Source organism: Macaca thibetana, chromosome 14 (genome assembly GCF_024542745.1).
Source record: "Macaca thibetana thibetana isolate TM-01 chromosome 14, ASM2454274v1, whole genome shotgun sequence".
NCBI classification, from domain to species: domain Eukaryota; kingdom Metazoa; phylum Chordata; class Mammalia; order Primates; family Cercopithecidae; genus Macaca; species Macaca thibetana.
The window spans coordinates 46,949,507-46,977,009 of NC_065591.1; the positions used below are offsets into that span (position 1 = coordinate 46,949,507).

At 39.7% G+C, this 27,503-nt stretch overlaps 1 protein-coding gene and 1 pseudogene across 2 annotated transcripts in view; both read left to right on the forward strand.

The window, feature by feature from the left end:
• TSG101 (tumor susceptibility 101) overlaps window positions 1–27,503 on the forward strand; it is a 52,742-nt gene that overhangs the window by 10,140 nt on the left and 15,099 nt on the right. For both annotated transcript variants that reach the window (XM_050755440.1, XM_050755441.1), the window contains 5 exons: window positions 1,735–1,800; window positions 3,065–3,228; window positions 8,201–8,324; window positions 10,993–11,059; window positions 16,030–16,121. In XM_050755440.1, coding sequence (XP_050611397.1) covers window positions 1,735–1,800; window positions 3,065–3,228; window positions 8,201–8,324; window positions 10,993–11,059; window positions 16,030–16,121 — 513 coding nt within the window. The remainder of the gene's footprint in view (window positions 1–1,734; window positions 1,801–3,064; window positions 3,229–8,200; window positions 8,325–10,992; window positions 11,060–16,029; window positions 16,122–27,503) is intronic.
• On the forward strand, window positions 17,957–26,544 carry LOC126934696 (14-3-3 protein beta/alpha-like; annotated as a pseudogene).

The window sequence follows — 27,503 nt, forward strand, 5'->3', positions numbered from 1 at the left end:
AAATCAGAATACATTGCAGTGTAGCTTACATTCGTCAACAGTAAGTAAAAGAACAAAGGTCAACAATGTACGGTCATGCATTTTGTAGTGATAGAGATATGGTCTGAGAAATGCATTATTAGGCGATTTCATCATTGAATGTACTTAGACAAACCTAGATGGTATATCCTACTACACACCTAGGTTATATGGCATGCCTGTTGCTCCTAGGCTACAGCCTATACCAGATGTTACTGTACTGCATACCATAGGCAGTTGTAACACAATGGTATTTTTGTATCTAACTATAGAAAAGTTACATTAAAAATACAGTATAGTAATCTTATGGGACCAATGTCTTATATGCAGTCCATTGTTGACCCAAACATTACACAGTAGATGGCTATAGTTCTATGTTTTTGTACTGCACATTACAACCTTTCCCCTATGTGTATAGTGTTAATTCCAAATCATTGTTAGAAATAATAGCTGTCCAATACAAACTATGTGCTGTATTAAGTATAGACATAAATTATAGATAGAAAAATATGTGGGGTATGAGAAATACAGATTAAAAGAAATTGTCTACATTTGGCTATGAACTTTTCTTTTTTTCATTTTAATACTGGCTAAGGAGGCTGCGGCCAGGAGATCACTTGAGTCCAGGAGTTCAAGTCCAGCCTGGACAACTTAGTGAGACCCCATTTCTAAAAAAATAGGAAAAAAAGCTGGGCATGATAGTGCACGCCTATAGTCCCAGCTACTCAGAAGGCTGAGGTGGGAGGATTGCTTGAGCCTAGAGTTTGAGGATAGCCTGCACAACATAGCAAGACCCTGTCTCCAAAAAACAATAATAAATAACTGTGAGTGACAGTCTGGATAAATGTCTAGAGATCTCTAAAGTATAATGACATTAGGTGAACATTTAGTATGGTATTGTTTGATAGTGTTTTTTGTTTGTTTGTTTGTTTATTTTGCAGCGGAGTTTTGCTCTTGTTGCCCAGGCTGGAATGCAGTGGTACAATCTTGGCTCACTGCAACCTCTGCCTCCTGGGTTCAAGCATTCTCCTGCCTCAGCCTCCCGAGTAGCTGGGATTACAGGCATGTGCCACCATGCCTGGCTAATTTTGTATTTTTAGTGGGGATGGGGTTTCTCCATGTTGGTTAGGCTGGTCTCAAACTCCCAATCTCAGGTGATCTGCCTGCCTTGGCCTTCCAAAGTGCTGGGATTACAGGCGCAAGCCACTGCGCCTGGCCGATAGTGATATTTAAATAGTTTTAAAAGTGACTCACACCTGTAATCCCAGCACTTTGGGAGGCCAAGGCGGATGGATCACGAGGTCAGGAGTTCGAGACCAACCTGGCCAGCATGGTGAAGCACTGTCTCTACTAAAGATAGAAAAAATTAGCCAGGTGTGGTGGCGCGCGCCTGTAATCCCAACTACTCAGGAGGCTGAGGCAGGAGAATCGCTTGAACCCGGGAGGCAGAGGTTTCAGTGAGCCAAGATCGCACCATTGCACTCCAGCCTGGGCGACAGGGCGAGACTCCATCTGAAAAAAAACAAAAAAGAGCTGATCAATGACATTGAGTGAATCAACAAAGAATTGTTAGTTATTGGACAGGATGGATGATACATTGACAGGTCAGCCCCTTTCAAGGATAAAAATGAATTTTAACCAGTCTTTCTGAAAGAATAACCTATGGGAGTATCTAAAAAAAATGCTCATGATTAAATCATTGTTCTTTCCTTTCAGTTTTTAATGATGGCAGTTCCAGGGAACTAATGAACCTCACTGGAACAATTCCTGTGCCTTATAGAGGTAAATGTCTTATGTTATTAGGTTTCCAGCTAGATGTATTTTGAATACATAATAAATATGTTGCCAAAGAGTTATAAGTAAATTAAACCTACTTTCTCATGGCTTTCATGCTGATATAGATTTTAACTTCTATTCAAATTGAAGTTCATTTGGCAGCAACACCTAACATTTTCAACTTTCTTAAAACTTCCTTACCAAGATGTATGAACAAATAAGTGCCTAAGTTCACCAGAGGAGTTTAATGTTTCACAGAATCAAAGAATTTTAGAACTAGAAAGGGATCTTACTTGCCTCTTGGTTCAGCCTCCTACACCATTCAAACTTTCCTGACAGTGGGAAGCTTAAGATACAGGCTTCAAAGTCAGGACAGAGTTATGTTTGAGTTCTTGCTCTATAATCTTAGCAGTTCTGTTACATGTTATAGATGGACATCTTTGACATTTAGATAATAGTACCTAACTTGGGGAAATGAGCATTTATTCGTTAACGAATGTGAAGGACTTGGCATAGAGCCTTGAATGTAATAAGGAGACAGTTAAAAGTAGCTGTTATTTACGGTTGTGATGTTGGCGCTAATACTAATGGTAGATAATTGATCTCTGTTAGCCTGTCTTTCACCCTCTGCTGAAATACTTAGTGGTGAGGAAGCATTTAGCTTCATGCGAGACCATTTTGTTTTTGGACAGCTCTGTTTGTTAATTATTCCTTGTAACTAGCTAAGACCTATGTCCTTTACCCAGTGATTTCACATAGTACCTGCTATGCATAAGGCAATAAGGAGAGGAGCTATGGATACAAAGATGAATAAAGGATGTACCTCTTCTGGAAGAACTCCACTAATAGGGGAAACAAAGGGAACAGATAGATATTTACACTATTCTGTAACTGCTATAGAATTATAAAATGAAAAAGTGCTATGAGATTACAGAGGAGAAGAAGGCCACATGGGAAGATCACAGTTTAAGTGACATTTGAGCCACTATTAAATAATAAGTCAATCATTCATAACAAGCAGAGGGAAAAAACAGTTAATTGAGCATCAGCGTTGTATAAAGCGAGTGTAAATTTAGGGAAGACTGAGTAAAATTTAACATTACTGACTTTGCTATTCCCCTCAGGAAATAAATTCTGCTGGGGGAAATAGGTATGGGGGGGTGCGGATGTATGCATAAATTGTATCTAAACTAAACCTGTATTCCTTTAACCATTCTTCAATTTAAAAATGATAAAAATAGAGTAATTGAAGTTTCTATTTCTTTTTCAGGTAATACATATAATATTCCAATATGCCTATGGCTACTGGACACATACCCATATAATCCCCCTATCTGTTTTGTTAAGCCTACTAGTTCAATGACTATTAAAACGGGAAAGCATGTTGATGCAAATGGGAAGATATATCTTCCTTATCTACATGAATGGAAACACGTAAGTATTAATGGTGTTCTGTGAATTAGTTATGTTTTATATATTTTGCTCACTAGCATCTGCTTTCTTTTAGCACTCAAAGAGGATTCCAAGTAGGGTAGATAAGTTCAAATAATGGACTAATCACTGAGTTGAGGGTAAATTAGAAAAGGCTCACTAAAAGAAATGGGTTTGTGTAGAGCTTTGTAATTTTCAGAATACTTATATTCACTATTTTATTTGCTTGAGTTGAACCTTTTAAAATAGGCAGGATTCACATAGTAGGAAGTGCATTTTAAAAAATAGTATGCTGGTGGGGTAGTTATGGAATTCAGATCTCATTACTCAAAGCATTTCTGTCAAGAATAATAGTAGGAAACTTCTGTTCCTGTGTCTGGTAATGTAACTGTAACAGATTAATGTTCCTATAAAAAGTAACTAGAAAAGCAAGAGAAAATACAAACACCACCTGTTGAAAGGTTTTGGAAAGCTGTTTAGGCAATCAAGACATGGATGGCCAAGATTCTGTAGAGAAAAGGCACTTCTGCCAGTAACTTTTCCCCCAGGGTGGTACCTACTGATTTTTTTTTTTTTTTTTTTTTGGAGACAGAGTTTCATACTCTGTCACCCAGGCTGGAGGACAGTGGCACAATCTCAGCTCACTGTAACCTCCACCTCCCAGGTTCAAGCGATTCTCCTACTTCAGCCTCCCTAGTAGCTGAGATTACAGGCGCCTGCCCACCATGCCTAAGTTTTGTATTTTAGTAGAGATGGGGTTTCACCATGTTGGTGAGGCTGTTCTCGAACTCCTGACCTCAAGTGATCCACCCATCTCGGCCTCCTAAAGTGCTGGGATTACAGGCATAAACCACCATGCCCAGCCTACTTACTGATTCTTGATGCAGGATGAACGGCTGAGAATCTGGGCAAAGGACCTTAACTAAGAGGCAGAGAAACCTGCAGAGTCTCTTAGCAGTCTCAGAGGGCTGAAAAGACAAAAGTTGCTGTTCTGTCTATCAAAGTGACTAGGACTTTTAGATCTAAGATTTGGGAGAAAAGGAAGCCGTAAAGAAGTGAGTAGCTCTGGGGATGGTGGCTTATGGCTGTGATCCCAGGACTTTGGAAAGCTGAATCAGGAGAATTGCTTGAGCTCAGGAGTTTGAGACCACCCTGGGCAACATAGTGAGAACCCCATCTCTATTAAAAAAATTTAAAAAACTAGGCATGGTCATGTGTGCCTGTGACCACACCTACTCAGGAGGCTGAGGTGAAAGGATCACTTGAGCCTTGGAATTCGAGGCTGCAGTGAGCCATGATTGCATCACTGTACTCCAGCCTGGACAACAGAGCAAAAGAAAAGATGAGATACTCTGAATTTCCCACCTTAAGAGATAGGTTGAATTCCTGAGCTTCAAAGATGAGATGCTAAAAAAAACTAAGCAGAAAGCCTCTGAAAAATCAGCCAAGTTTTCAGCAGTCTTAGGTTAAGGAGGCAATTGGAGTTCAGTACCTTATCAAAAAGGGGAATAAGTAAACATCCTAGGCTGTTAGTTGGCACCACTGGAGGAACACATCTTAGGAGGGAGAACTTAGAGGTAGAATGAGCCTTACAAAAATCTGTCCTTGAGGCTGGGTGGGGTGGCTCACACCTGTAATCTCGGCACTTTGGGAAGCCAAGGTGGGAGGATCACTTGAGGCCGGAAATTTGAGACAAGCCTGGCCAACATGGTGAAACCCCATCTCTACTAAAAATACAAAAATTAGCCAGGCGTGGTGTGGTGCATGCCTTTAATCCCAGCTACTCGGGAGACTGAGGCAGGAGAATCACTTGAACCTGGGAGGCGGAGGTTGCAGTGAGCCGAGATCGCACCACTGTACTCTAGCCTGGGTGGCAGAGTGAGTGAGACTCCGTCTCAAAAAAAAAAAAAAATCTGTCCTTGAGTCAGCTCAGTCCCTGATCCTGACTGTGTATCTGCCTGCCACAGGATAGGGTGAACCCTTGCTGGAAGAAGATAATATATAGACCCTCTATAATTTTTCACAATATCTAGTATACAATTTATATTTATCAAGTACACCAAGAAAGAGAACCAAGAGGAAAAAAAGACAATAGAAACAGGACATCTTTCCACTCCACTGCTATACACACACGAGTAACTTAGTTATCAGACACAGACTTAGAAATGGTTGTGATCAGTGTGTTCAAGAAAATAGAGGACAAAATGGTAAATTTTATTAAAGAGAAAGTAAGTGGAAATCTTAAAAATGAAAAATAGAATAATAGAGAATAAGAACTCAGTAGACGGGTTTAGTAGCAGATTGGACTCAGTAGAGTAGAGACTGCCTCAGCCTCCTGAGTAGCTGGGATTACAGGCCCCCACCACCACACCTGGCTAATTTTTCTATTTTTAGTAGAGACAGGGCTAAAACCACCTTGGCCAGTCTGGTCTCGAACTCTTGACTTCAGGTGATCCGCTCGCCTCAGCCTCCCAAAGTGCTGGGATTACAGGTGTGCGCCATTATGCCTAGCCTCAGTTTGAATTCTTAACCTGTTGCTTTATAATTGGCCTGGAAGTAGATATTAACATAGGTATTAATTTTTTTCTTCAAAGAATTTAGTGTAAAAGGAATGGTGTGATAATTAAAACTTACCTTGACAAAACTGTAAGAATGTGTGAAGAATTGATTCATACTACAACATTAATGAACTCTGAAAACATTATGCCAAGTGAAAGAAGCCAAGCACAAAAGGCCATATATTGTATGATTTCATTTATATGAAACATTCAGGAAAGCAAATCCATAGAGACGGAAAGTAGATTAGTGGTTGCTAAAGGGCTGTGGGAAAAGGGAAATGGGAAGTGACTACTAATGAGTACAGGGTTTCTTTTTGGGATAATGAAAATATTCTGGAATTAGATGGTGGTAATGGTTGCATAGTGTTGTGAAATAATAAAAGCCACTGAAATGTATACTTTAAAAGAAAGTTTTTGGGATGTGAATTATCACCTACATGCACGAGGCTTACATGAGGTTATGATTTAGTTAAGGAATTTTGTTGGGCCGAAAAATTGAGAAAGTGTGTAGTCTCAGGGGCCATCCTCACACACATCAGCCACAGTATCTGTGAGTGCTGCACAGATATTGTGCTTGTAACACCCTGAGTCTCAGTATATAAATTTACAGGCAACACAAGAAAAATATTGGAACAGCAGAGATCAACAAGTTTTCACAGAAAGCTTTAAGAAATGTTATTCATTGTCATCTTCCATAAGTTAGGTCAAAATTGGACAAATGAGGTGAGTTTGGTTCTTTGGAAAAGGTGAAAACTGCCCCCGAAGTCTTCTGTCAGGAGTATTAAAGGAAGTGCCAGTCCTAATCCTGTAATCCCAACTACTTGGGAAACTGAGGCAGGAAGATTGTTGAGTTCAAGTCTAAGCTGGGCAACATGGTAAGACCTTGTGTGGGGGGAAGGGGGATGTAAAAAGTAGCTTCTGTGAAGATGGTTAGCCTATCAAGGTGATTGAGTAATTCTTCAGAACTCAGTGAATTTACGAATGAAGTATGTGAGATTAGATACACACAAAATAGATTAAGGAGTAAAAGAAGAATCATCAAGCCATTTTGAGCAACTTTGACTAGCACAGTTTAATTAGTGGTTGGTAGATACTTTTGTTGTTTTGTTGTTGTTGTTATTGGGTTTTGTTTTTGTTTTTTTGAAACAGGGTCTCACTCTAACCCAGGCTGGAGTGCAGTGGCACAATCATGGCTCACTGCAGCCTCAACTTTCCTGGATCAGGTGATTCTCCCACTGCAGCCTCCTGAGTAGTTAGGACTACAGGCGCATGCCACCACATACAGTTTTTTATTTTTTTGTAGAGACCAGGCTGGTCTGAAACTCCTGAGCTCAAGCTGGATTCCAAAATGGAGAGGAAAGTGCTGGAATAGAGCTAGAATTTTTAAAATTATGCATGCTGCGAAATAGCCTTATTTGATCCTCCTGCCTTGGCCTCCCAAAGTGCTGGGATTACAGGTGTAAGCCACCACCACTGACCAGCGGTCAATAGGTATTTGAGAGAAAATCTTAATAACTCTTACGAAAAAATAGGCAGTCTCTTTGTCATTGTTGTTAGAAGGAAAGATCTTTTAACACCTTTAACAATTCACCCCTTTTGTACTACAGTCTAGCAATTTCTAAGCTAGAATCTACGTATAAGTTTTGCTTTTTTTTTTCGGTTTTTTTTTTTTTTGGAGACAGAGTCTTGCTATGTCGCCCAGGCTGGAGGGCAGTGGGCAGTGGTGCAATCTCAGCTCACTGGAACCTCTGCCTCTGGGGTTTAAGCGATTCTCTTGCTTCAGCTTCCTGAGTAACTGGGAGCACAGGCGCACACCACCACCCCCGTCTAATTTTTGTGTTTTTAGTAGAGATGGGATTTTGCCATGTTGGCCCAGCTGGTCTCAAACTCCTGGCCTCAAGCAGTTCACCCACCTTGGCCTCCCAAAGCACTGGGATTACAGGTGTGAACCACCTCACTTGGCTGTAATCTACCTGTAATTTCAGAGTTCATAATATCTTTAATAAAAATTAATTTTAAGAACACGTATTTCCAAGATATCATTGATGTCTTTTAATGACCTTAAATAATATTGTGACTTGCTCATATTCATCCCTAAATTTGTATCAGTATACTTATAATAAATTGTGCAGTGGCAATAAAATAAATTTTTGTTCTGTGGAGTCAAATGAGGAACAAAACTATGAATTTTGCAATATGCTGCTTTAACTAGTGCTATTTTTATATACTTGAAGCAAGAACCTTGCTGCACATCATGTTTAAAACCACCTAACTCTATTAAAATAAATTAATTAAATGAAATTCTTTCCTACAAAGAAAATTGTCAAGCTGAGTTGAAAACCAATGAGAAATGGCCAACCTTTTTCTTTTTACTGAAAAGCGACTGTAGCTGACTTGAATTTTTTTTCATTTTTTAGCCACAGTCAGACTTGTTGGGGCTTATTCAGGTCATGATTGTGGTATTTGGAGATGAACCTCCAGTCTTCTCTCGTCCTATTTCGGCATCCTATCCACCATACCAGGCAACGGGGCCACCAAATAGTAAGTAGAATTGAGATTTTACTTTAAAACTCACATAAACAAAAGAGAACAGAAACCTTTGTTAAAAAAAAAAAAAAAAAGAAAAAAAAAATTAATGACCTCTTTGCTTTTTAGCTTACCAAGCTAGTGGATTTTTTGGAAGTATTCTGAGGCCCCACATCTGCATGTACAGATTCCCACCAAAGACTGGCATTTGGGCTTCCATTTGTAGGTAGAAATCTAAGAATGGTTGTGCTGGATTCCAAAATGGAGGAGAAAGTGTAGAATAGAGCTAGAATTTTTAAAATTATGCATGCTGCAGAATAGCCTTATTTGATCAGCTTGGAAGCACATATAACTTGAAAGGTAGTCTGACCTCTCCTTTCTGTTTGCAACTACAAAATCAGAGTTGTAGATAAGGATTAAAGTCAACTGAAGCATTCACATTCAGCTATTCTGGGTATACACAATTGGACATCTAGCTCTTAGCTTTCTTCTCTTTCGTACAGCCAATTCATGATTTTACCTCGTGTGGAGTGGTGGGAGCATGGAGACAGTATCGCTTCTCCCCTAATTGGAATATATTATCTCTGTTATCTCTGTTTTCTTGAATAATTCTTACTGATACTTAAAAATCACTCTGAATAATTGTGAGTTGGTTGTACTTATTTTGAAATTGCTAAATCTGTATTGATTTCATTGTGTTTTGAGCTGTGACTTCTTTTTTTTCTTTTTTTGGTAAATTTTCTTTAAGGTTATAATTAACCGAACTTGTTTATCTTACAAGACAAATTATATGTGCTTTCATTTTTCTTCTGCTGAAAATTATACTTTTTCCTTTTTAATCCATTCTTTCCTGAGGAACATCTTGGTTTATAAGCCGAATGGGAATTTAACAAATAATTTTTTAACCCATTTCTCTTTCCTTCCCTACCTTCCCAGAATAAGCTTGATTTTAGGATTACTATTTCTTTTAGTAAAGATACTGGTAATTCTTGTGGATCAGAAATTTGTTTTTATCTTATTAAATTCTGTTGACTCTAGTGCCCGAGAGTAGAGTACCTTGCTTAAGTTTGAAATGCTAAATATTTGGCTGGGTGTGGTAGCTCATGACTGTAGCCCCAGCACTTTGGGAGGCCGAGGTGGGGGGTGGATCACCTGAGGTCAGGAGTTCAAGACCAGCTTGGCCAACATGACGAAACTTTGTCTCTACTAAAAATACAAAAATTAGGTATGTGGTGGTGCATGCCTGTAGTCCCAGCTACTCGGGAGGCTGAGGCAGACGTTGTGGTGAGCTGACATTGCGTTACTGCACTCCAGCCTGGGTGACAGAGCAAGACTTCATATCAAAAAAAAAAAAAAAAAAGATACCAAATATTTCCTAGTCTTGTTACCTTTGTTTATTTGCTCAGATAATATAGCTAGTGACCGCTATGACAAAAGTAACCTTTTCAGAAACTCAGGTAGTCTCTTAAGCAACGTTTTTTTTTTTTTTTTTTTTTTTTTTGAGACGGAGTCTTCCTCTGTCACCCAGGCTGGAGTGCAGTGGTATGATCTGGGCTGACTGCAACCTCCACCTCCTGGGTTCAAGTGATTCTTGAGCCTTAGCCTCCTGAGTAGCTGGGATTACAGGCCCCCACCACCATGCCCGGCTAATTTTTGTATTTTTAGTAGAGTCAGGGTTTTGCCATTTTGGCCAGGCTGGTCTCGAACTCCTGACCTCAAGTAATCCGCCTCAGCCTCCCAAAGTGCTGGGATTACAGGCGTGAGCCACTGCGGCCGGCCCGCAACATTTTTTCCCCCTAATTTCTTTGAGTTTTACATTTACGTTGGAAGTGCAGTATTCAAGAAAGAGACCATACTGTTGTCACTGTTGCAATTCAGTTTTGTACTCAGTCACTGTAAGTCACATTAAACACTCCAGAGCTGATTCTTTATTCTTTTTTTTGTCAGTTAAGGTCAAGATTAACTTCTCTTTTTCTTCCTCTATGTTGATTAGCCTCTTGGCACCACTGATCTTAGTTCTTTGGCATTCATGTTCTCTTTAAAGAATATATAAAGTATTCTTTAAGCTTGCTGGATTTTAACCTTTTATCCCTAGTATTTCTGAGCTTTTGTTTTGTTTCTTTATTTTGAGATAGGGTCTCACTCTGTCACCTAGACTAGTTTTTAACAGTCTGGATAATGTAAGTTTTGTATAGGACTTCTCATTTTTAAGAGACTCATTTGAAGTCTCTTAAAGTCTTCAAACAAGCCAACAAAATCAGCTGTACTAAAACTGGTCAACAGTTACAAAAGAAATATCAAAAGATTTATTAGCTATAATAAAGAAGTTACTCTCTAAGAAGTTAACCTTGGACCAAAGGAGGCCAGAATTACCTTCCTCTAAATTTGAAATTAAACCTGCTCTTATCTCAGGTTATAGACTTCTTGAGAACTTTAAAAGCTGACCAGGTTGACCTGTTTGCCAGTTCTTTTGGTTGGGGTTGTCGTAAGTATTATAATTCATGTTCAATGATTTGAGGATTATGAAAGGGTAAGGTATTTGTTTTGTTTTGGTGCTGAGAATTGGATTTTTTAACTGTGTGAAATTTTGCTGTGTATTGACAGTGTGATGTATATCTTATTCGGTAGCCTACATATTCAGGCCTTGTATATTATTTTTACAATGTGAAAAAATTGTTTTTAGCTTCCTACATGCCAGGCATGCCAGGTGGAATCTCTCCATACCCATCCGGATACCCTCCCAATCCCAGGTAATGAAAAGTTATCTTTTGAATAATTGTATTACAAATTCTTCTATTAGATCTAGAATCAAAATAATTTGCTAATTAGGGCATTAAAATAAATTTAGTTGCAATTTAGTGGAAGATAAAATTTGGTTTATTGCTGGAATTTATTTATTTATTTATTTTTTTTGAGACGGAGTCTTTCTCTGTTGCCTGGGCTGGAGTACAGTGGTGCAGTCTCAGCTCCCGGGTTCAAGTGATTCTCCTGCCTCAGCCTCCCTAGCAGTTGGGACTACAGGCATGCGCCAACACGCCTGGCTAATTTTTGTATTTTTAGTAGAGACAGGATTTCACCATGTTGACCAGGCTGGTCTCGAACTCCTGACCTTGTGATCTGCCTGCCTCAGCCTCCTGAAGTGCTGGGATTACAGGTGTGAGCTGCCGCGCCTAGCCTATGTCTTTTTTTTTTTTTTTTTTTTAAAGAGGGTATTATAAAATATTTTTCCCCTTGGCTGAATTCATTGTAACTAACATTCCATTAATATTTCAGCTATCTATACTAGATATACAAATTTCTTAAAAGGGAAATAACAAGGACTTCAAGGTCAAAAACCAATTGAGATCATCGTCATTACTCACCCCATTTCTTTCCTCTGTAAAATAAAAATACAGCCCAGGAGCTGCCTTTCTCTAGATTGAAAGAAACTCCTTTCAGACTATACACACACACACCTTAAAATTCTAGCAATAAGGCCGGGTGTGGTAGCTCACACCTGTAATCCCAGCACTTTGGGAGGCCAATGCAGGCAGATCACCTGAGGTCAGGAGTTCAAGACCAGCCTGGCTAACACAGTGAAACTCCATCTCTACTAAAAATAAAAAATTAGCTAGGCGTGGTGGCACATGCCTGTAATCCCAGCTCTTTGGGAGGCTGAGGTAGGAGAATTGCTTGAACCCAGGAGGTGGAGGTTGCAGTGAGCCAAGATTGCGCCATTACCCTCCACCCTGGGCAACAGAGCAAGGACTCTGTCTCAAATAAAACCGCACAACCTATCTTTTCTATACATTGCAGGAATCAATAGTTCAGATAATGGGGTCAAACTTGTCGTGTCATATTTTATTCATAGACTACCTGTACTGTCAACCTTCATTATCCATTTAGTAATAACATAGGTAACTAAATTTAATTCATAGACTACCTGTACTATCAACCTTTATTATCCATTTAGTAATAACGTAGGTAACTAAATTAAATTAACAATGAAATCAGTCTGTTAATAACACACTAGAAAGTCAATGATAATTACTAACCCATGTTTTAAATGTATACTTGTTTCAGTGGTAATCTAGGAGTACTCTCCAAAGGTGGTCTTTGGGCTAACTTAAAATTCCACTCAGCACTTTGGGAGGCTGAGGTAGGAAGATCGCTTAAGCCCAGAAGTTAGAGACCAGCCTGGGCAACATAGTAGACCTCATCTCTACAAAAAAAATTAAGATTAGCCAGGCACGGTGGTGTGAACCTGTAGTCCCAGCTACTTGGGAGGGTGAGGTGGAAGGATCACTTGAAGCTACAGATCGAGGATGCAGTGAGCCATAATTGCACCACTGTACTCCAGCCTGGGCAACAGAGTGAGAACCTGTCTCAAAAAAAAAAAAAAAGATTGGCATATACTGATGCCAAGATGAGACTTCCAGCTGCTCTAACAATTAGCAAGGAAATTTCAGTCTTCTAACTCTTCTTAGTTTCATATAACCCAGTCATAATCCTTATGGATAAATGCAGCCAGATTTCTGAACACATCATAGGTAAATATATATATGTACATATATAATATCTAGGATTTTGAAAGTTAATTTAGCAAACATTTCATTTCTGGGTTGTCTTAATTTCACAACTTTTTGGAAGGTAATAAGCATTCTGTCACTTTGGATAGGTAAGCAGAGATTAGAAGAACATTTGTCGGCCGGGCGCGGTGGCTCAAGCCTGTAATCCCAGCACTTTGGGAGGCCGAGACGGGCAGATCACGAGGTCAGGAGATCGAGACCATCCTGGCTAACACCGTGAAACCCCGTCTCTACTAAAAATACAAAAAAAACTAGCCGGGCGAGGTGGCGGGCGCCTGTAGTCCCAGCTACTCCGGAGGCTGAGGCAGGAGAATGGCCTAAACCCGGAGGCGGAGCTTGCAGTGAGCTGAGATCCGGCCACTGCACTCCAGCCCGGGCTACAGAGCAAGACTCCGTCTCAAAAAAAAAAAAAAAAAAAAAAAAGAAGAACATTTGTCAGGGACAATAGAGAAAGATTCCTTTGGTAGTAATATATAAGCAGGTTATACATTTTAGATTTCTTGAGGCCCTAAAATTTCTGATTAAGTTCTAGAAATGGAATCCTACCTGAAGCCTTGAAATTACAAGTCTTTCTACTGAATAATTGCTAGTAAAAAGGAGGTTTGGACATAAGAGGGAATAATTGTTGAAGATATGCTATTGAAATGGACTTCTGAACAATAAGGCTACAGATGGAGATTTCTCTGAAGTTAATATCTATAGGCTTAGAAGAGTTTTATACCAAGTTACAGAAAAATTCAGCAATGTGATCACATTGTCTTTGCAAAGGTATGCAAAATGGGAGAAACTCCAGAAACAAAAGAGCAGTTTATCCCAGTTTTCAAAACGGTAGATTTAGAAATTTCAGTAAGATTGACATTTCTTTACAACATTATAGTATGGATTACTGAAGAGACTAGAAACAAAAGTACTGTGTTTAGTAGCCTCCAGCGTGTGTCCACTAGGAACAAAAATGCTTTTTTTCCCCCCTGATTTTGCTCTTACACTGATATATAAGAGAAGTACCATGATTACATTGAATCTTCAGCAAGTCATATATAAAACTTTGTTGAGGACAAGTTATAAAGTGGAAGCTGATAACACAAATAGGAGAATGTTTGAACCACTGCATTGAAAGAGGATTATTGACCATAAACTCAGAAGGAGCTCTTGCTCCAGTGCTCTAGGCTAGGATTTTTTTTTGTTTTTTTGTTTGTTTGTTTGTTTGTTTGTTTTTGTTTGTTTGTTTGAGACGGGGGCTTCACTGTATCGCCCAGGCTGGAGTGCAGTAGCATAATCTCAGTTACTGTAGCCTCGACCTCCTGGGCTCAGGTGATCTTTCAACCTCAGCCTCCCGAGTAGCTGGGACTACAGATGTGTGCCACCACACCTGGCTAATTTTTCTATTTTTGTAGAGATGGTTTCGCCATGTTGTCTAGGCTTGCCTTGGACTCCTGGACTCAAGTGATCCACCTGCCTCAGCCTCCCAAAATGCTAGGATTACAGGTGTGACCCGTTGCACTCAGTCTGGGCTGGCTCTTTTTAATCAGTAATTTTAATGAGCTTGTAAAAGGCAAATGTCATAGAATTGACAATTGTAGGTAAAGTAGGATTAATTGAGATTTATTGTCCAACTAACCAGGCAGCTAGTAATCATCCTATTCTAATTTTCTTCTTCATTGTAAGGGAAACACTGACGAGTAAGCATTCAGAGGAAAGCAATTAGATCTGAAAATCATGTCCTGGGACAAATGGTTAAAGGAATTAAGAATATTTAGGGCCAGGCACGGTGGCTCACACCTGTAATCCCAGCACTTTGGGAGGCCGAGGTGGGTGGATCACAACGTCAGGAGATTGAGACCATCCTGGCTAACACAGTGAAACCCCGTCTGTACTAAAAATACAAAAAATTAGCCGGGCATGGTGTTGGGTGCCTGTAGTCCCAGCTACTCGGGAGGCTGAGGTGGGAGAATGGCATGAACCCAGGAGGTGGAGCTTGCAGTGAGCTGAGATCACACCACTGCACTCCAGCCTGGGCAACAGGGCGAGACTCCGTCTCAAAAAAAAAGAATATTTAACCTGAAGAAGAGAAGCTTGAGGGGAAAAATGTTAGAAGTTCTCAAATATTTGAGTTTTAGGAGTCTCCAAATAGTTGAGTGATCTTCCAAAATGCAAATTTAGGACTCCTATTTATAAAGTATATTGAAATGATGTTTAATGTTAAATAGAGAAAGATGACCATTTGTCAGGGATATTATAAATGATGTATATAGGTAAGAGATTGTTGCAAGGGTGATTGGAGTAGAATACCTCTAAGGAAAGTTCCTCTGACTTTGATATGAACACATGAATGACAGAAACTGTCCAGAAAGCGAGAAAAAAGGTTTTTTTTAAACTATTTAAAGACGAGTTTGGTATGAATGTTATCAAAAGAGGAAAAGAAAACTGTTTCCGGGTTAAATATCCTCAAAGGTTACCAATAAGCCACGGGTAAAAATTAAATAGTATCATTTTCCCACAGACTGAGAAATCAGAAAAGTTCTCTCACAAATTACTTGTTGCTTCTGATGCTGTTGGATTGTCCTTAGAAATACTCTCGTTACAGGCCGGGCGCGGTGGCTCAAGCCTGTAATCCCAGCACTTTGGGAGGCCGAGACGGGTGGATCACGAGGTCAGGAGATCCAGACCATCCTGGCTAACACGGTGAAACCCCGTCTCTACTAAAAATACAAAAAACTAGCTGGGCGAGGTGGCAGGCGCCTGTAGTCTCAGCTACTCGGGAGGCTGAGGCAGGAGAATGGCATAAACCTGGGAGGTGGAGCTTGCAGTGAGCTGAGATTCGGCCACTGCACTCCAGCCTGGGCGACAGAGCAAGACTCTGTCTCAAAAAAAAAAAAAAAGAAATACTCTAGTTACGTTTCCGCTGCTCTGAAGGTGAGACTCATATAACTGAGACCAAGCAAGAGCATTTAACCATTTAAGAGTAAATCCAGTGTCATTAATACAATTTCCATAGAACTTTAATTGAATAAACACTTGCAGCTCTAAAACTATAAATTCATCAACTGGTAAAATAACCATATGTCAAGCTTAACTTCCTGAATGGGGTTCTTAAAAAATACTATAACGTTGGGTCATCTTAAATGTTAAATGTTTTTTGTCCTTGTCTTTAGTGGTTACCCAGGCTGTCCTTACCCACCTGGTGGTCCATATCCTGCCACAACAAGTTCTCAGTACCCTTCCCAGCCTCCTGTGACCACTGTTGGTAAGTCCCCTTGAAAACTTGTGTTCCTCCATATAAGCAAAGTCTACCTCCCTGTTGTGAAAACCACATTTTACTTGTGAAATTTTGGACTACTCTTTCTTGTTAGAGGAAAACCTATAATGGTGTACTATAATCTTAAACTTGAAGTAAATGACTTATTATCATGTAAATGAACCTTCTACCAGGGCATGAACATAAATCTGATTAACTCATCAACCTTTCTGTTGATCACATAGTTTTATTTGTGAGCCAAACATGTGTAGAACTATTGGCAGATACATACATTTTCCTAGCTTGGTTATATGTGCAAACAGATCACCATCATTAAGAGAAGAAAGTAAAATGGGTTAATATGAGCAGGTGAAATAAGGCAAATTATTGAAGATCAGTAGTTTTTGCTTTTTGTGTTTGCTTATTACATTACCTGAAATATAATTTTCTTCAACTGAGAAAACTAAGGCAGTGAGAGAATTTCTTTAGAGTCCAACCTTCATCTATGCCTATCTCCCCCTTGCACCACCATATCTGCCTTCTCCCTGTTACCATAAGTTGGTTATCTTTGCTTCTATCTAAAACAGATTTATCCACTAGACCTTATCCCCTCTAACGTACTTGGGGCATCACTTTAGCAGTTCCTTCCTCTCAAGTTTTATTCTCTACTGGATGACTCATCAGCACACAGAACCATGCCCTAAAAAAACTTTAAAGAGTCCTCCTCTTCAGACAAACAAATGGAAAAACATCTCATGCCCATGAAGAATTAATATTGTAAAAATGACTGTATTACCCAAAGCAGTCTGCAGATTCAGTGCAATCTCTATCGAAATACCAATGTCATTGTTCATAGAAATAGAAAAAGCTATCACAAAATTTATGTGGAACCAAAAAAGAAGGCAAATAGCCAAAGTGATCTTGAGCTAAAAGAACAAAGCTGGAAGCATTATACTACCTGACTTCAAAATACATTACAAGGTTATAGTAACCAAAACAGCATGGTATTGGTATAAAAACAGAAGCAGACCAATGGAACAAAATAAAGAACCTAGAAATAAATCCACATATTTACAGCCAACTGATTTTCAACAAAGGTGCCAAGAACATACATTGGGAAAAAGACATCATTGTCCATAAATGGTGGGAAAACTGGATATCCATATGCAGAAGAATGAAACTGGACCCCTATCTTGCACTACATACAGAAATCAACTTGAGATGGATTAAAGACTTAATGTAAGACCCAAACTATAAAACTACTAGAAGAAGACATAGGGGAAACCCTTCAGGACATTGGCGTAGACAACCATTTTATAGTTAATATCTCAAAAGCAAAGTCAACAAAAATAGACTACTGAGTTGATACTAAATTAAAAAGTTTCTGGGCCAGGTGCAGTGGCTCACGCCTGTAATCCCAGCACTTTGGGAGGCCGAGGCGGGTGAATCATTTGAGGTGAGGGGTTCAAAACCAGCCTGGTCAGCATAGTAAAACCCTGTCTCTCCTAAAAACTAAAAATGCAAAAATCTGGGCATGGTGGTACACCTATGTAATCCCAGCTACTCGGGAGGCTGAGGCAAGAGAATCACTTGAACCTAGGAGGTGGAGGTTGCAGTGAGCCGAGATTGTGCCACTGCACTCCACCCTGGGCAACAGAGCGAGACCTTGTTTCAAAAAAAAAGCTTCTGCACAACAATGGAGATAGTCAACAAAGTAAAGAGACAACCTGTTGAGTGGGAGAAAATATTTGCAAAGTACCCATCTGACAAGGGACTAATAAATATGCAAGGTATTCAAACCACTCAACAGTAAAACAAAAAACCATTAAAAGGTGGGCAAGGAACATATACAAATGGCCAACAGGTATATGAAAAAATCCTCAATATCACTCATCATCAGGAAAATGCAGATAAAAACTACAAAGAAATATAATCTCCTGAGAGTTTGAATGGCCGTTATTAAAAAGACAAAAAAATGAAAAATAACAAATGCTAGTGAGGATGAGAAGAAAAGGTGACATACAGGGTTGGTGGGAATGTAAATTAAAGCCACCATGGAAAACAGTATGGCGATTTGTAAAAAAACTAAAATTAGAACTACCAGACAGTTCAGCAATCCCACTCCTGGGTATTTATCCAAAGGAAAGGAAGTCAGTATATTAAAGGAATACCTGTACTCCCATTATTATAGCAACAGTATTCATACTAGCTAAAATATGGAGTGAACCTAAGTATTTATCAGCAGATGAATGGATAAGGACAATGAGGTATATGTACACAATGGAATACTATTCAGCCATTAAAAAAGAATGAAAACGTCATTGTAGCAACATGGATGGAATTGGAAATAATCTAGGCACAGAAAGACAAATATCAAATGTTCTCATGTGGGAGCTAAAAAACTTGATCTCCTGGAGGTAGACAGTAGAATGATAGACACCAGAGACTTAAGAAGTGTGTGTGGGTGGGATAGGGCTTATGAAGAAAGGTTGTTTAGTGAGTACAAACATACAGTTAGATAGAAGGAATAAGTTCTAATGTTTGTTAGCAAAGTAGGGTGACTATAGTTAACAATGTATTGTCTATTTCAAAATAGCTAGAAGGCTTAAAATGTTCCCACCACATGGAAATGATAAATACTCAAGGTGATGGATACCCTAAATAACCCTCACTTGATCATTACATTCTGTGCAGGCAACAAAATATCATGTTACCCACATAAATATGCACAAATATTATGTATCTAAACAATTTTTTTAGGCCAGGCACAGTGGCTCATGCCTGTAATCCCAGCACTTTGGGAGGCCGAGGTGGGCGGATCATGAGGTCAGGAGTTGAGACCAGCCTGGCCAACATGGTGAAACCCCGTCTCTACTTAAAATACAAAAAATTAGCCAGGCGTGGTGGTGCATGCCTATAATCCTAGCTATTCAAGAAGCTGAGGCAGGAGAATTGCTTGAACCCTGGAGGCAGAGGTTGCAGTGAGCTGAGATCATGCAACTACACTCCAGCCTGGGCAATGGAGCGGGACTCCATCTGGGGGAAAAAAAAAATTAAAAAAGAATCCTCTTCTGTATTCCACTTTTCCTGCCACCACTATTGGGTATCTTTATTCTTCTCTGAATAACTCCTTGAAACAACTGTCTTTGTTATCTTTAATACCTCTTCTCCCTTTCTCTTTTAAACCTCCTCCTTTTGGACTTTTTCTCATACCATTTTGCTAAAACTGGTCATGATTACCAATAACCTTTTTGAGGTTACATCCAATGGATAGTTACTATCCTCATCTTGTCCTATCAGCAGCATTTCACACAGTTGGTTATTTCCTCCTTGATGCATTTTCCTCTCATTTTCCAGAACACCATGCTCACTTGATTTTCTTCCTCTCTCATAGGTACTCATACTTAGTCTCCTCTGCAAGTTCTTCCATTTTTCTTAACATTGATGTGACCCCGGGTTAGTCCTTGGCACTGTGTAGTCTCACTCTCCTGATAATTTCCACCAGTCTCATAGCTTTAAATACCATCTCTGTGCCCCCAGTTCTCAAATTTATGTCTCTAACCTATACCTCTCTCTTGAACTCCAGATTCCTATATCCAACTGCCTTTTCAGTATCTCCCCTTGGATTCTTAATAGTCATCTCAAACTCAACACAACCAAAACCGAATTCTCAATCTTTCTAACACCTGCCCCATCTCCGTCTCCATTGTTACCTACTCTGTACTCTTCGGAGTCATCCTTGACTCCTCATCAGGAAATCCTCTTGTCCTCAAAATATATCTAGAATCTGATCATATCCAGTGCTGATCCGGGTTACCTTTATGTCTCATCTAATTTAATTCAAAAGCCTTCCACAAGATTTCTCTGCTTCTCTCCTTGTCCCCCTACATCTCTCTTTTTTGCACAGCAGCTAGAGTGATCCTAATAAAATATAAATAAATTGTATTACTCCTCTGCTCAAAACCTTCAGGCGACTTCCTGTTTCACTCAGAGTTCAGTCCAAAGTTCTTGGGCCCAGAAGGCCGTACATGATCCTGCCTTCTTCCCCATTACTTTTCTGACCTCATCTCCTACTGGTCTCCTGTCTTAGGATTTGCCCGCGGCCTATTTCCTGTGCATGGATCAGCCAGGCCTATCCTTACCAATTTGCTGCCACCACCACCAATCACCCCTCCAACCCCCTACCCACACATTCAACATCCAGAAGAGGGCTTGGCATATAGAAGTTCACCATTTAAGAGATTTGCTGAGTTCCTGAATGAATACAGAATCTTGTGAAGTTTATTTTTCTGTTATATTTTCTGATAATTTGTAACCATCCTGAGGTCTGATGTAGATGTCGTCCCCTACCCCAAAAAGCATTATTTCCACTGTTTTTTTCATTGATACACACTATTCAGGTTCCAGTTGTGTGGTTTTGATTTATTAAAATGTATTTGTCATTAATGTAACTGCAATATAATAAAATGTTTGGCGTTAGAAACCTAAATGATAAAAGGTCTTTAATCCATAAGCAAAGCACGCTAAATCTGGTGAAGCTCTCTGTTTTGGTTCGGGCATTATCAATAAAATAGGAATAGTGCTATTTGTCACCCTGTTTCTCGTTGAGATAATAGTATAATCCTTTTGATTTGTAGAGAACCATAGTTTACAAATATCTTTTTATGTTAACTTGTTTCAGTACATTAGATATGAAGCATTTTTTGTAGCTTAGATTATTTCCATATATCCAAAGAATAGGAAATGTGTGGAAAATGGTATATGTGGAATCAGATCTCATGTTTATGATTTTTGAACAGGTAATCAAATCAACTAATATTTTGCTGTGCATTTTCAAAAGTACTGTCTTAGGCATATAGGCTAGAGACAAATTATGATAATCTAAGATATCCTTTAATATATATTATTTTTCTACCCTTTGATCTTTGCCTACTTGATTTTTTTCATGTTTCAGTAGTTGTTGAACTTTTAGTAGTCTGTTGAACTTTAGACTTACATTAAAGGAAAGCAGAAACATAAAAGTATCATTTAGATATTAGAATCCGCAGTCACGTTTTCTGTTTATCAATGGTCAGAATTTGGGCTGTTACTCTGTTACCGAGGCCATGAGAAAGAATGAATATGGTTATTTATCCTTATTTTTTGTTTGTTTGTTTTTGTTTTTTTTTGTTATTGTTTTTGAGACAGGGTCTTGCTCTGTTGCCAAGGCTGGAGTGCGGTGGTGCGATCTTGGCTCACTGCAACCTCCACCACTCAGGTTCAAGCAGTTCTCCTGCCTCAGCCTCCTGAGAAGCTGGGATTACAGGAGCATACCACCACACCTGGCTAATTTTTTTATTTTTAGTAGAGACAGGGTTTTACCATGTTGGCTAGGCTGATCTCCAACTCCAACTCCTGACCTCACCGCCTGCCTCAGCCCCCAAAGTGCTAGTATTATAGGCCTGAGCCACCACACCCGGCCTGTCCTTGTTTTTTGATACAGGATCTTGCTCTGTTGCTCAGGCTGGAGTGCAGTAGTGCTGTCTGCCCACTGCAACCTCCATCTCCTGGGCTCAAGTGATCCTCCCACCTCAGCCTCTTGTGTAGCTACGACTGTAGACACACACCACCATGCCTGACTAATTTTTGTATTGCCCAGGCTGGCCTTGAACTCCTGGATTCAAGTGATGCACCCACGTTGGCCTCCCGGATTACAGATGTGAGCTACTGCACCAGGCTCCCTTGTTCTTTTTGAAACTTAGCAGTTTCACTCTGTAGATTTCATTCTGTTTTATTTTATTTTAGAGACAGAGCTTCGCTCTGCCACCCAGGCTGGAGTGCAGTGGCGTGATCTTGGCTCACTGCAATCTCTGCCTCTTGGGTTCAAGCGATTCTCCTGCCTCAGCCTCCTGAGTAGCTGACACTACAGGCGTGCACCACCGCACCCACTAATTTTTGCATTTTTAGTAGAGACGGGGTTTCACCATGTTAGCCAGGCTGGTCAAACTCCTAACCTCAGGTGATCCATCTGCCTCGGCCTCCCAAAGTGCTGGGATTACAGGCATGAGCCACCTCGCCCGGCCTAGATTTTAATTTTATGGTGTAATCTGAATTAAGAAAGATTTAAAATTTACCAGATGTTCAAGAATGTCAGTATATAGTACGGTACCCAGAAAAGAATGGTGTTCCACTTAGTGATACTTCCACATGTTACGAATTTATGTGTGAGGAATGTCAGTGGACTAATTGGCCTCTATATGAAGTCCTTTGGAGGGTGTACTCTCAACTATACTTTGCTTGTGCCAGAATCTCCAGGTTTGTTTGATCTGTGTAGAGTCCTTTTACCAGAGTGCTATAGATATCTTCAACCTCAGTTTACATAGTGTTTTGAAAACTCTAGGGGAATGAGGACGTGGTAGTCGGTGAATAATGAAGGAACAAACCGATTCATGTAGCAAAAATAATAATAATAATAAAATAACTGGTAGTATGCATTGAAACTTAACACAAAGATTCTTTTTCCTGTTACTATAGACACAAAACATAAATTGACTATACCTATCTTAATCAGTTTCACATACAAGATCCCTGAAAAATAGTGGGTATTGATGGGCACCAGGTGAGCCACCACAAAGTTTCTCTACCACAACCACCACCCCTGCCCCGGCAAAAAAAGAGGAAGTTTAAAAGGCTTTGGCACTTCTTTACTCCAGTCTCAGCAGAGTGTGAAAGTTCTCTTTCGAAGGCTGACTTATTTTAAAAAGCTATATAGATGATTGTACTTGATTTATAGCTCTGAATCCTAGGCTTTAGGCCCTTAACATATACACAGTTTGACTTTTTACTAGTTGCAGTTTAATAATAGTAAAATTGAAGAATAGGTGTTTATTCCCAGTTAAAGCCAATACCTACCACAGAATTTTTCTTGGTAAAACTTCATAAATACTGTATATTTCAACCTCTGAGTTTTAAAAATGTCATTTTAAGATTTTGTTTCTAAAAATCAAATAAACAAGGATCAGAAACAGTAAGTTTGGAAGGCTGCTATTAACAGAGATTCAGGGATCTTTGTTTTACCTTTGTTAAAGTGTTGTTTAAAAATGTGGGAGTGGAAAACCCTGAAAATGCCGCAGCTGAATGATTTGTTTCTGTAGTTTCCACTCTTTAGTCCATACTGTATATTTAGATAAAGAAAGGAAAAGGTAAAGAAAAATAAGAGAGCTTACTTGTTAATATTTCTTTGAGGATAGAAGCTAGTAAACATGACAATTTTTTCTTGACTGTCTTATCCAATGCTGTTCTTCTCTCTGGCCATCTTAGATTAAGTGTTTGGCCTACAGAGGCTATACTTTTGGCCGGGCGCGGTGGCTCACGCCTGTAATCCCAGCACTTTGGGAGGCTGAGGCAGGTGGATCACGAGGTCAGGAGATTGAGACCATCCTAGCTAACATGGTGAAACCCCATCTCTACTAAAAATACAAAAAAATTAGCCGGTCGTGGTGGTGGGCGCCTATAGTCCCAGCTACCCAGGAGGCTGAGGCAGGAGAATGGTGTGAACCCAGGAGGCCAAAATCTCTTCTTCTTCTTGTTATAGCAGGTATAGAGAATATTCAAATTTTTCCTAAGATGTTTGAGAAAAAAGTTTTGTTTGGTAAGTGTTCACAAAGTAGATGAGAATCTTCCACCAAATCTTTTTTCTTATTTGTTTGCATAAAGAGTATCTTAAAGTGGCGTGGTTCATCGAATTTTGAACTTTGATGAGTTTTTCTTTTACTTCTTTGAAAAACTGGGTTTTTCTTTTTCGACTTTTTAATTTCGGATCTTAGTTATAATTCCTTTTTTTTGTTTTACAAAGTAGTTTGATTTTTAAAAGTTTAGATATACTTCACAGTGAAGTCTGTGTGTGATGGAGATAAGACTAGGTCTAATCTTGGTGTTTGTAGCTTCCTCAGGTGAACTGTGACCTTTATAGGCTGAGCGACTGCTGCCTCAGCTTGGTTCCTATTTTGAGTGTTAATGGCTTTGGCTGGAGAGTCTTGGCAAGGACTTATTTGGTGATGTTATGGCAGCATTTGCCTGAACATATTCTATAAAGAGAAATACAATGTAAATTCCAGGATTTAAATGTGTGTTTTTAAAAATAGGGATTTAAAAGTTTAGCATCAGTATAATTTGACCCATTAGACCAGATATAATAGCTTTAACAAAGTATGTTGATGTGTTTATGTGTGAAAAATTCACTAACTATAAAAAGACCCTTAAGTTTTCATTAGTTCTAATAACTTCTGTGCCAATTAATGGAATACCACCACTGTTGCATATGATTGAATGCTTAATTATAGTCATATCATTTAGGTACCTAATCTATGGGAGAAGGATTTTCCCTCCTATCTCACAAGAACCATCATAAAATATATAGATTATAAGACAGGTTCTTTTAGAAAGGTTTTTAAAATTCCTTCTGCTAATGCATCCTTATACTATAAAATGGGGACTTAATGAGATCTTCAATAGTCATCATTTCATGAATCACCCTTTGGATATGAAATTCTAAACCAAACTCTTGTAGAAATTGGCTTTTTCACTTTCTTTAAAGGACTTTTTAAGTACAGTAAAAGAAATTAGAGATTTTTATTTGGTCTAAATTCTGTCCAGATGACTGAACAACTAAGACTTTAATTCATATTAAGTCTGTGAAAGGGAGCTCACTCTCTGACATATTTTAATCTGTATATTCAGTGAGTGTGGAAAAATGTGTTGCCTTTTTACATAGCCTCATTTGAAGGAGACCGACTTACTTACTCTACAAATTGCCATGAAGAGCAAGTTCTTGATTAGGTAAGAAAATACCCTTTAGTTAAGTACCTGTAAAGTTTGGAAGTTCACAAAACCACCTTCACTTCTGACACTCATTGCAAGTTCAGGGTTTCCCAAGGCCACCCTAAGGTTCTATAATTATCTAGAAGGACTTTAAAAGCTCACTGAAAACTGTTATACTCACAGTTATGACTTATTATGGCAAAAGATACAGATTAAAGTAGGCTAAGGAAAGACACTTGTGCAACCCAGAAAGTTCCGAGTGCAACGCTTCTAGTTGTCTTCTCCCAGTGGAGTCATAGGCAGTGCTGATTTTTCCCAGTAACAGTATGTATCATCATGCATGGAGTATTACCGACCAAGGTAGCTCACCTGAGCCTTGGGTCTAGAGTTTTTATCAGGTAGATAGACACCACTGACTGCCTGTGAGGTTACCCTTTAGTCTCCAGCTCCTCCAGAGGTTGAGCTGTTAACTATCACTGCATGGCCCAAAGAGCCCCCCATAAATCACATTGTTAGACTGTCTGGTGTAAATACAGGAAGCTCTAATTCGTCAGGAAATTTTAAGGGCTTAGAAATCACCTCCAGGAGCCAAGGGCAAAGGCATGGCCTCTCTTTGGGTAAAGTTAATTCTTGACTACACAGAACCAAGTTATAAGGCATTTTGCCTTATTTTGCTTGAACTTTAAAAATATCTGAATACAGGAGCTGCTGCCACCATCGCTGCAGCAATGGCAGGCACCGCCACCGCTGCCTGAGGAGTGGGCTTGGGAAGGAAGTGGTCATCTCTCTCGGAGCTTTTTCGGAAGCATCCTTGTCCCCTGCAGCCCTCCCACAGGAATGACAGTGGAAAAAAGTGAGCTGGTACAGAAAGCCAACTCACTGAGCAGGCTGAGTGCTGTGATGATATGGCTGTAGCCATGAAGCCAGTCAGGGAACAGAGGCATGAATTCTCCAACAAAGAGAGAATTGCCTACAAGAATGTGGTAGGTGCCTGCTGCTCTTCCTGGCGTGTCACTCCAGCATTGAGCAGAAAACAGAGGAAAGAGAAGAAGCCGCAGGTGGGCAGAGAGTACCATGAGAAGATGGAAGCAGAACTGCAGGACATCTGCAATGACGTTCTGGAGCTGTTGGACAAATATCTTACTCCCCATTCTATACAACCAGAGAGAAAGGTGTTCTACTTGAAAATGAAAGGAGATTATTTTAGGTATCTTTCTGAAGTGGCATCTGGAGACAATAAACAAACCACTATGTTGAACTTCTAGCAGGCTTATCAGGAACCATTTGAAATTAGTAAGAAAGAAGAAATACAGCCTACACATCCAATTTGACTTGGTCTGGCACTTAATTTCTCAGTCTTTTACTATGAGATTCTAAACTCTACTGAAAAGGCCTGCAGCCTGGCAAAAACAGCATTTGATGAAGCAATTGCTGAATTGGATACACTGAATGAAGAGTCTTAAAAAGACAGCACTCTGATCATGCAGTTACTTAGGGACAGTCTCACTCTGTAGACATCAGAAAACCAGGGAGATGAAGGAGATGCTGGGGAGGGAGATAACTAATGTCTCTTGTGCTTTATGATCTGTTCAGCGTCACTCTGTACCCTCCATAGATATCCCTTGTGTGATAAAACATAAAGAATCGTACGTTGACTTGCGATTTTTCACTGCCTCAGCCTAGCAAAAATGGTTCATGGGATAAACAGCTGGTATTTGTATTCTAAAACTCAGATTGGTCACATAAATGCCACGGCATTCTGAAGTTTTTATTTTGATTAACATTGACAGGATTAGGTGTGTTTAATTTTTTAAAAATTCAATACTTGTGATTATGGGGTTTTGTAATTTAGCAAAACTCTTACTTGTAGAAAAAATAGACCTGAATGGTCTTTGTTCCAAGATGGCCAAATAGGAATAGCTCCAGTCTACAGATCCCAGCATGAGTGAGGCAGAAGACAGGTGATTTCTGCATTTCCAACTGAGCTTTGAAAAGAGTAGTGGTTCTCCTGGCATGGAGTTTGAGATGGGAGAACAGACAGACTGCCTCCTCAAGTGGGTCCCTGACCCCTGAGTAGCCCAACTGGGAGGCACCTCCCAGTAGGGGCTGACTGACACCTCATACAGCCAGGTGCCCCTCTGAGACAAAGCTTCCAGAGGAACGATCAGGCAGCACCATTTGCCGTTCTGCAATATTCACGGTTCTGCAGCCTCCACTGGTGATACCTGGGAAAACAGGCTCTGGAGTGGACCTCCAGCAAGCTCCAACAGACCTGCAGCTGAGGGTCCTGACTGTTAGAAGTAAAACTAACAAACAGAAAGGACATCCACACCAAAACCCCATCTGTACATCACCATCATCAAAGACCAAAGGTAGATAAAACCACAAAGATGGGGAGAAACCAGAGCAGAGCAGAAAAGCTGAAAATTCTAAACATCGAGCACCTCTTCTTCTCCAAGGGAATGCAGCTCCTCGCTAGCAATGGAACAAAGCTGGAAGGAGAATGACTTTGATGAGTTGAGAGAAGGCTTCAGAAGATCAGTAATGACAGACTTCTCCAAGCTAAAGGAGGATGTTCGAACCCATTACAAA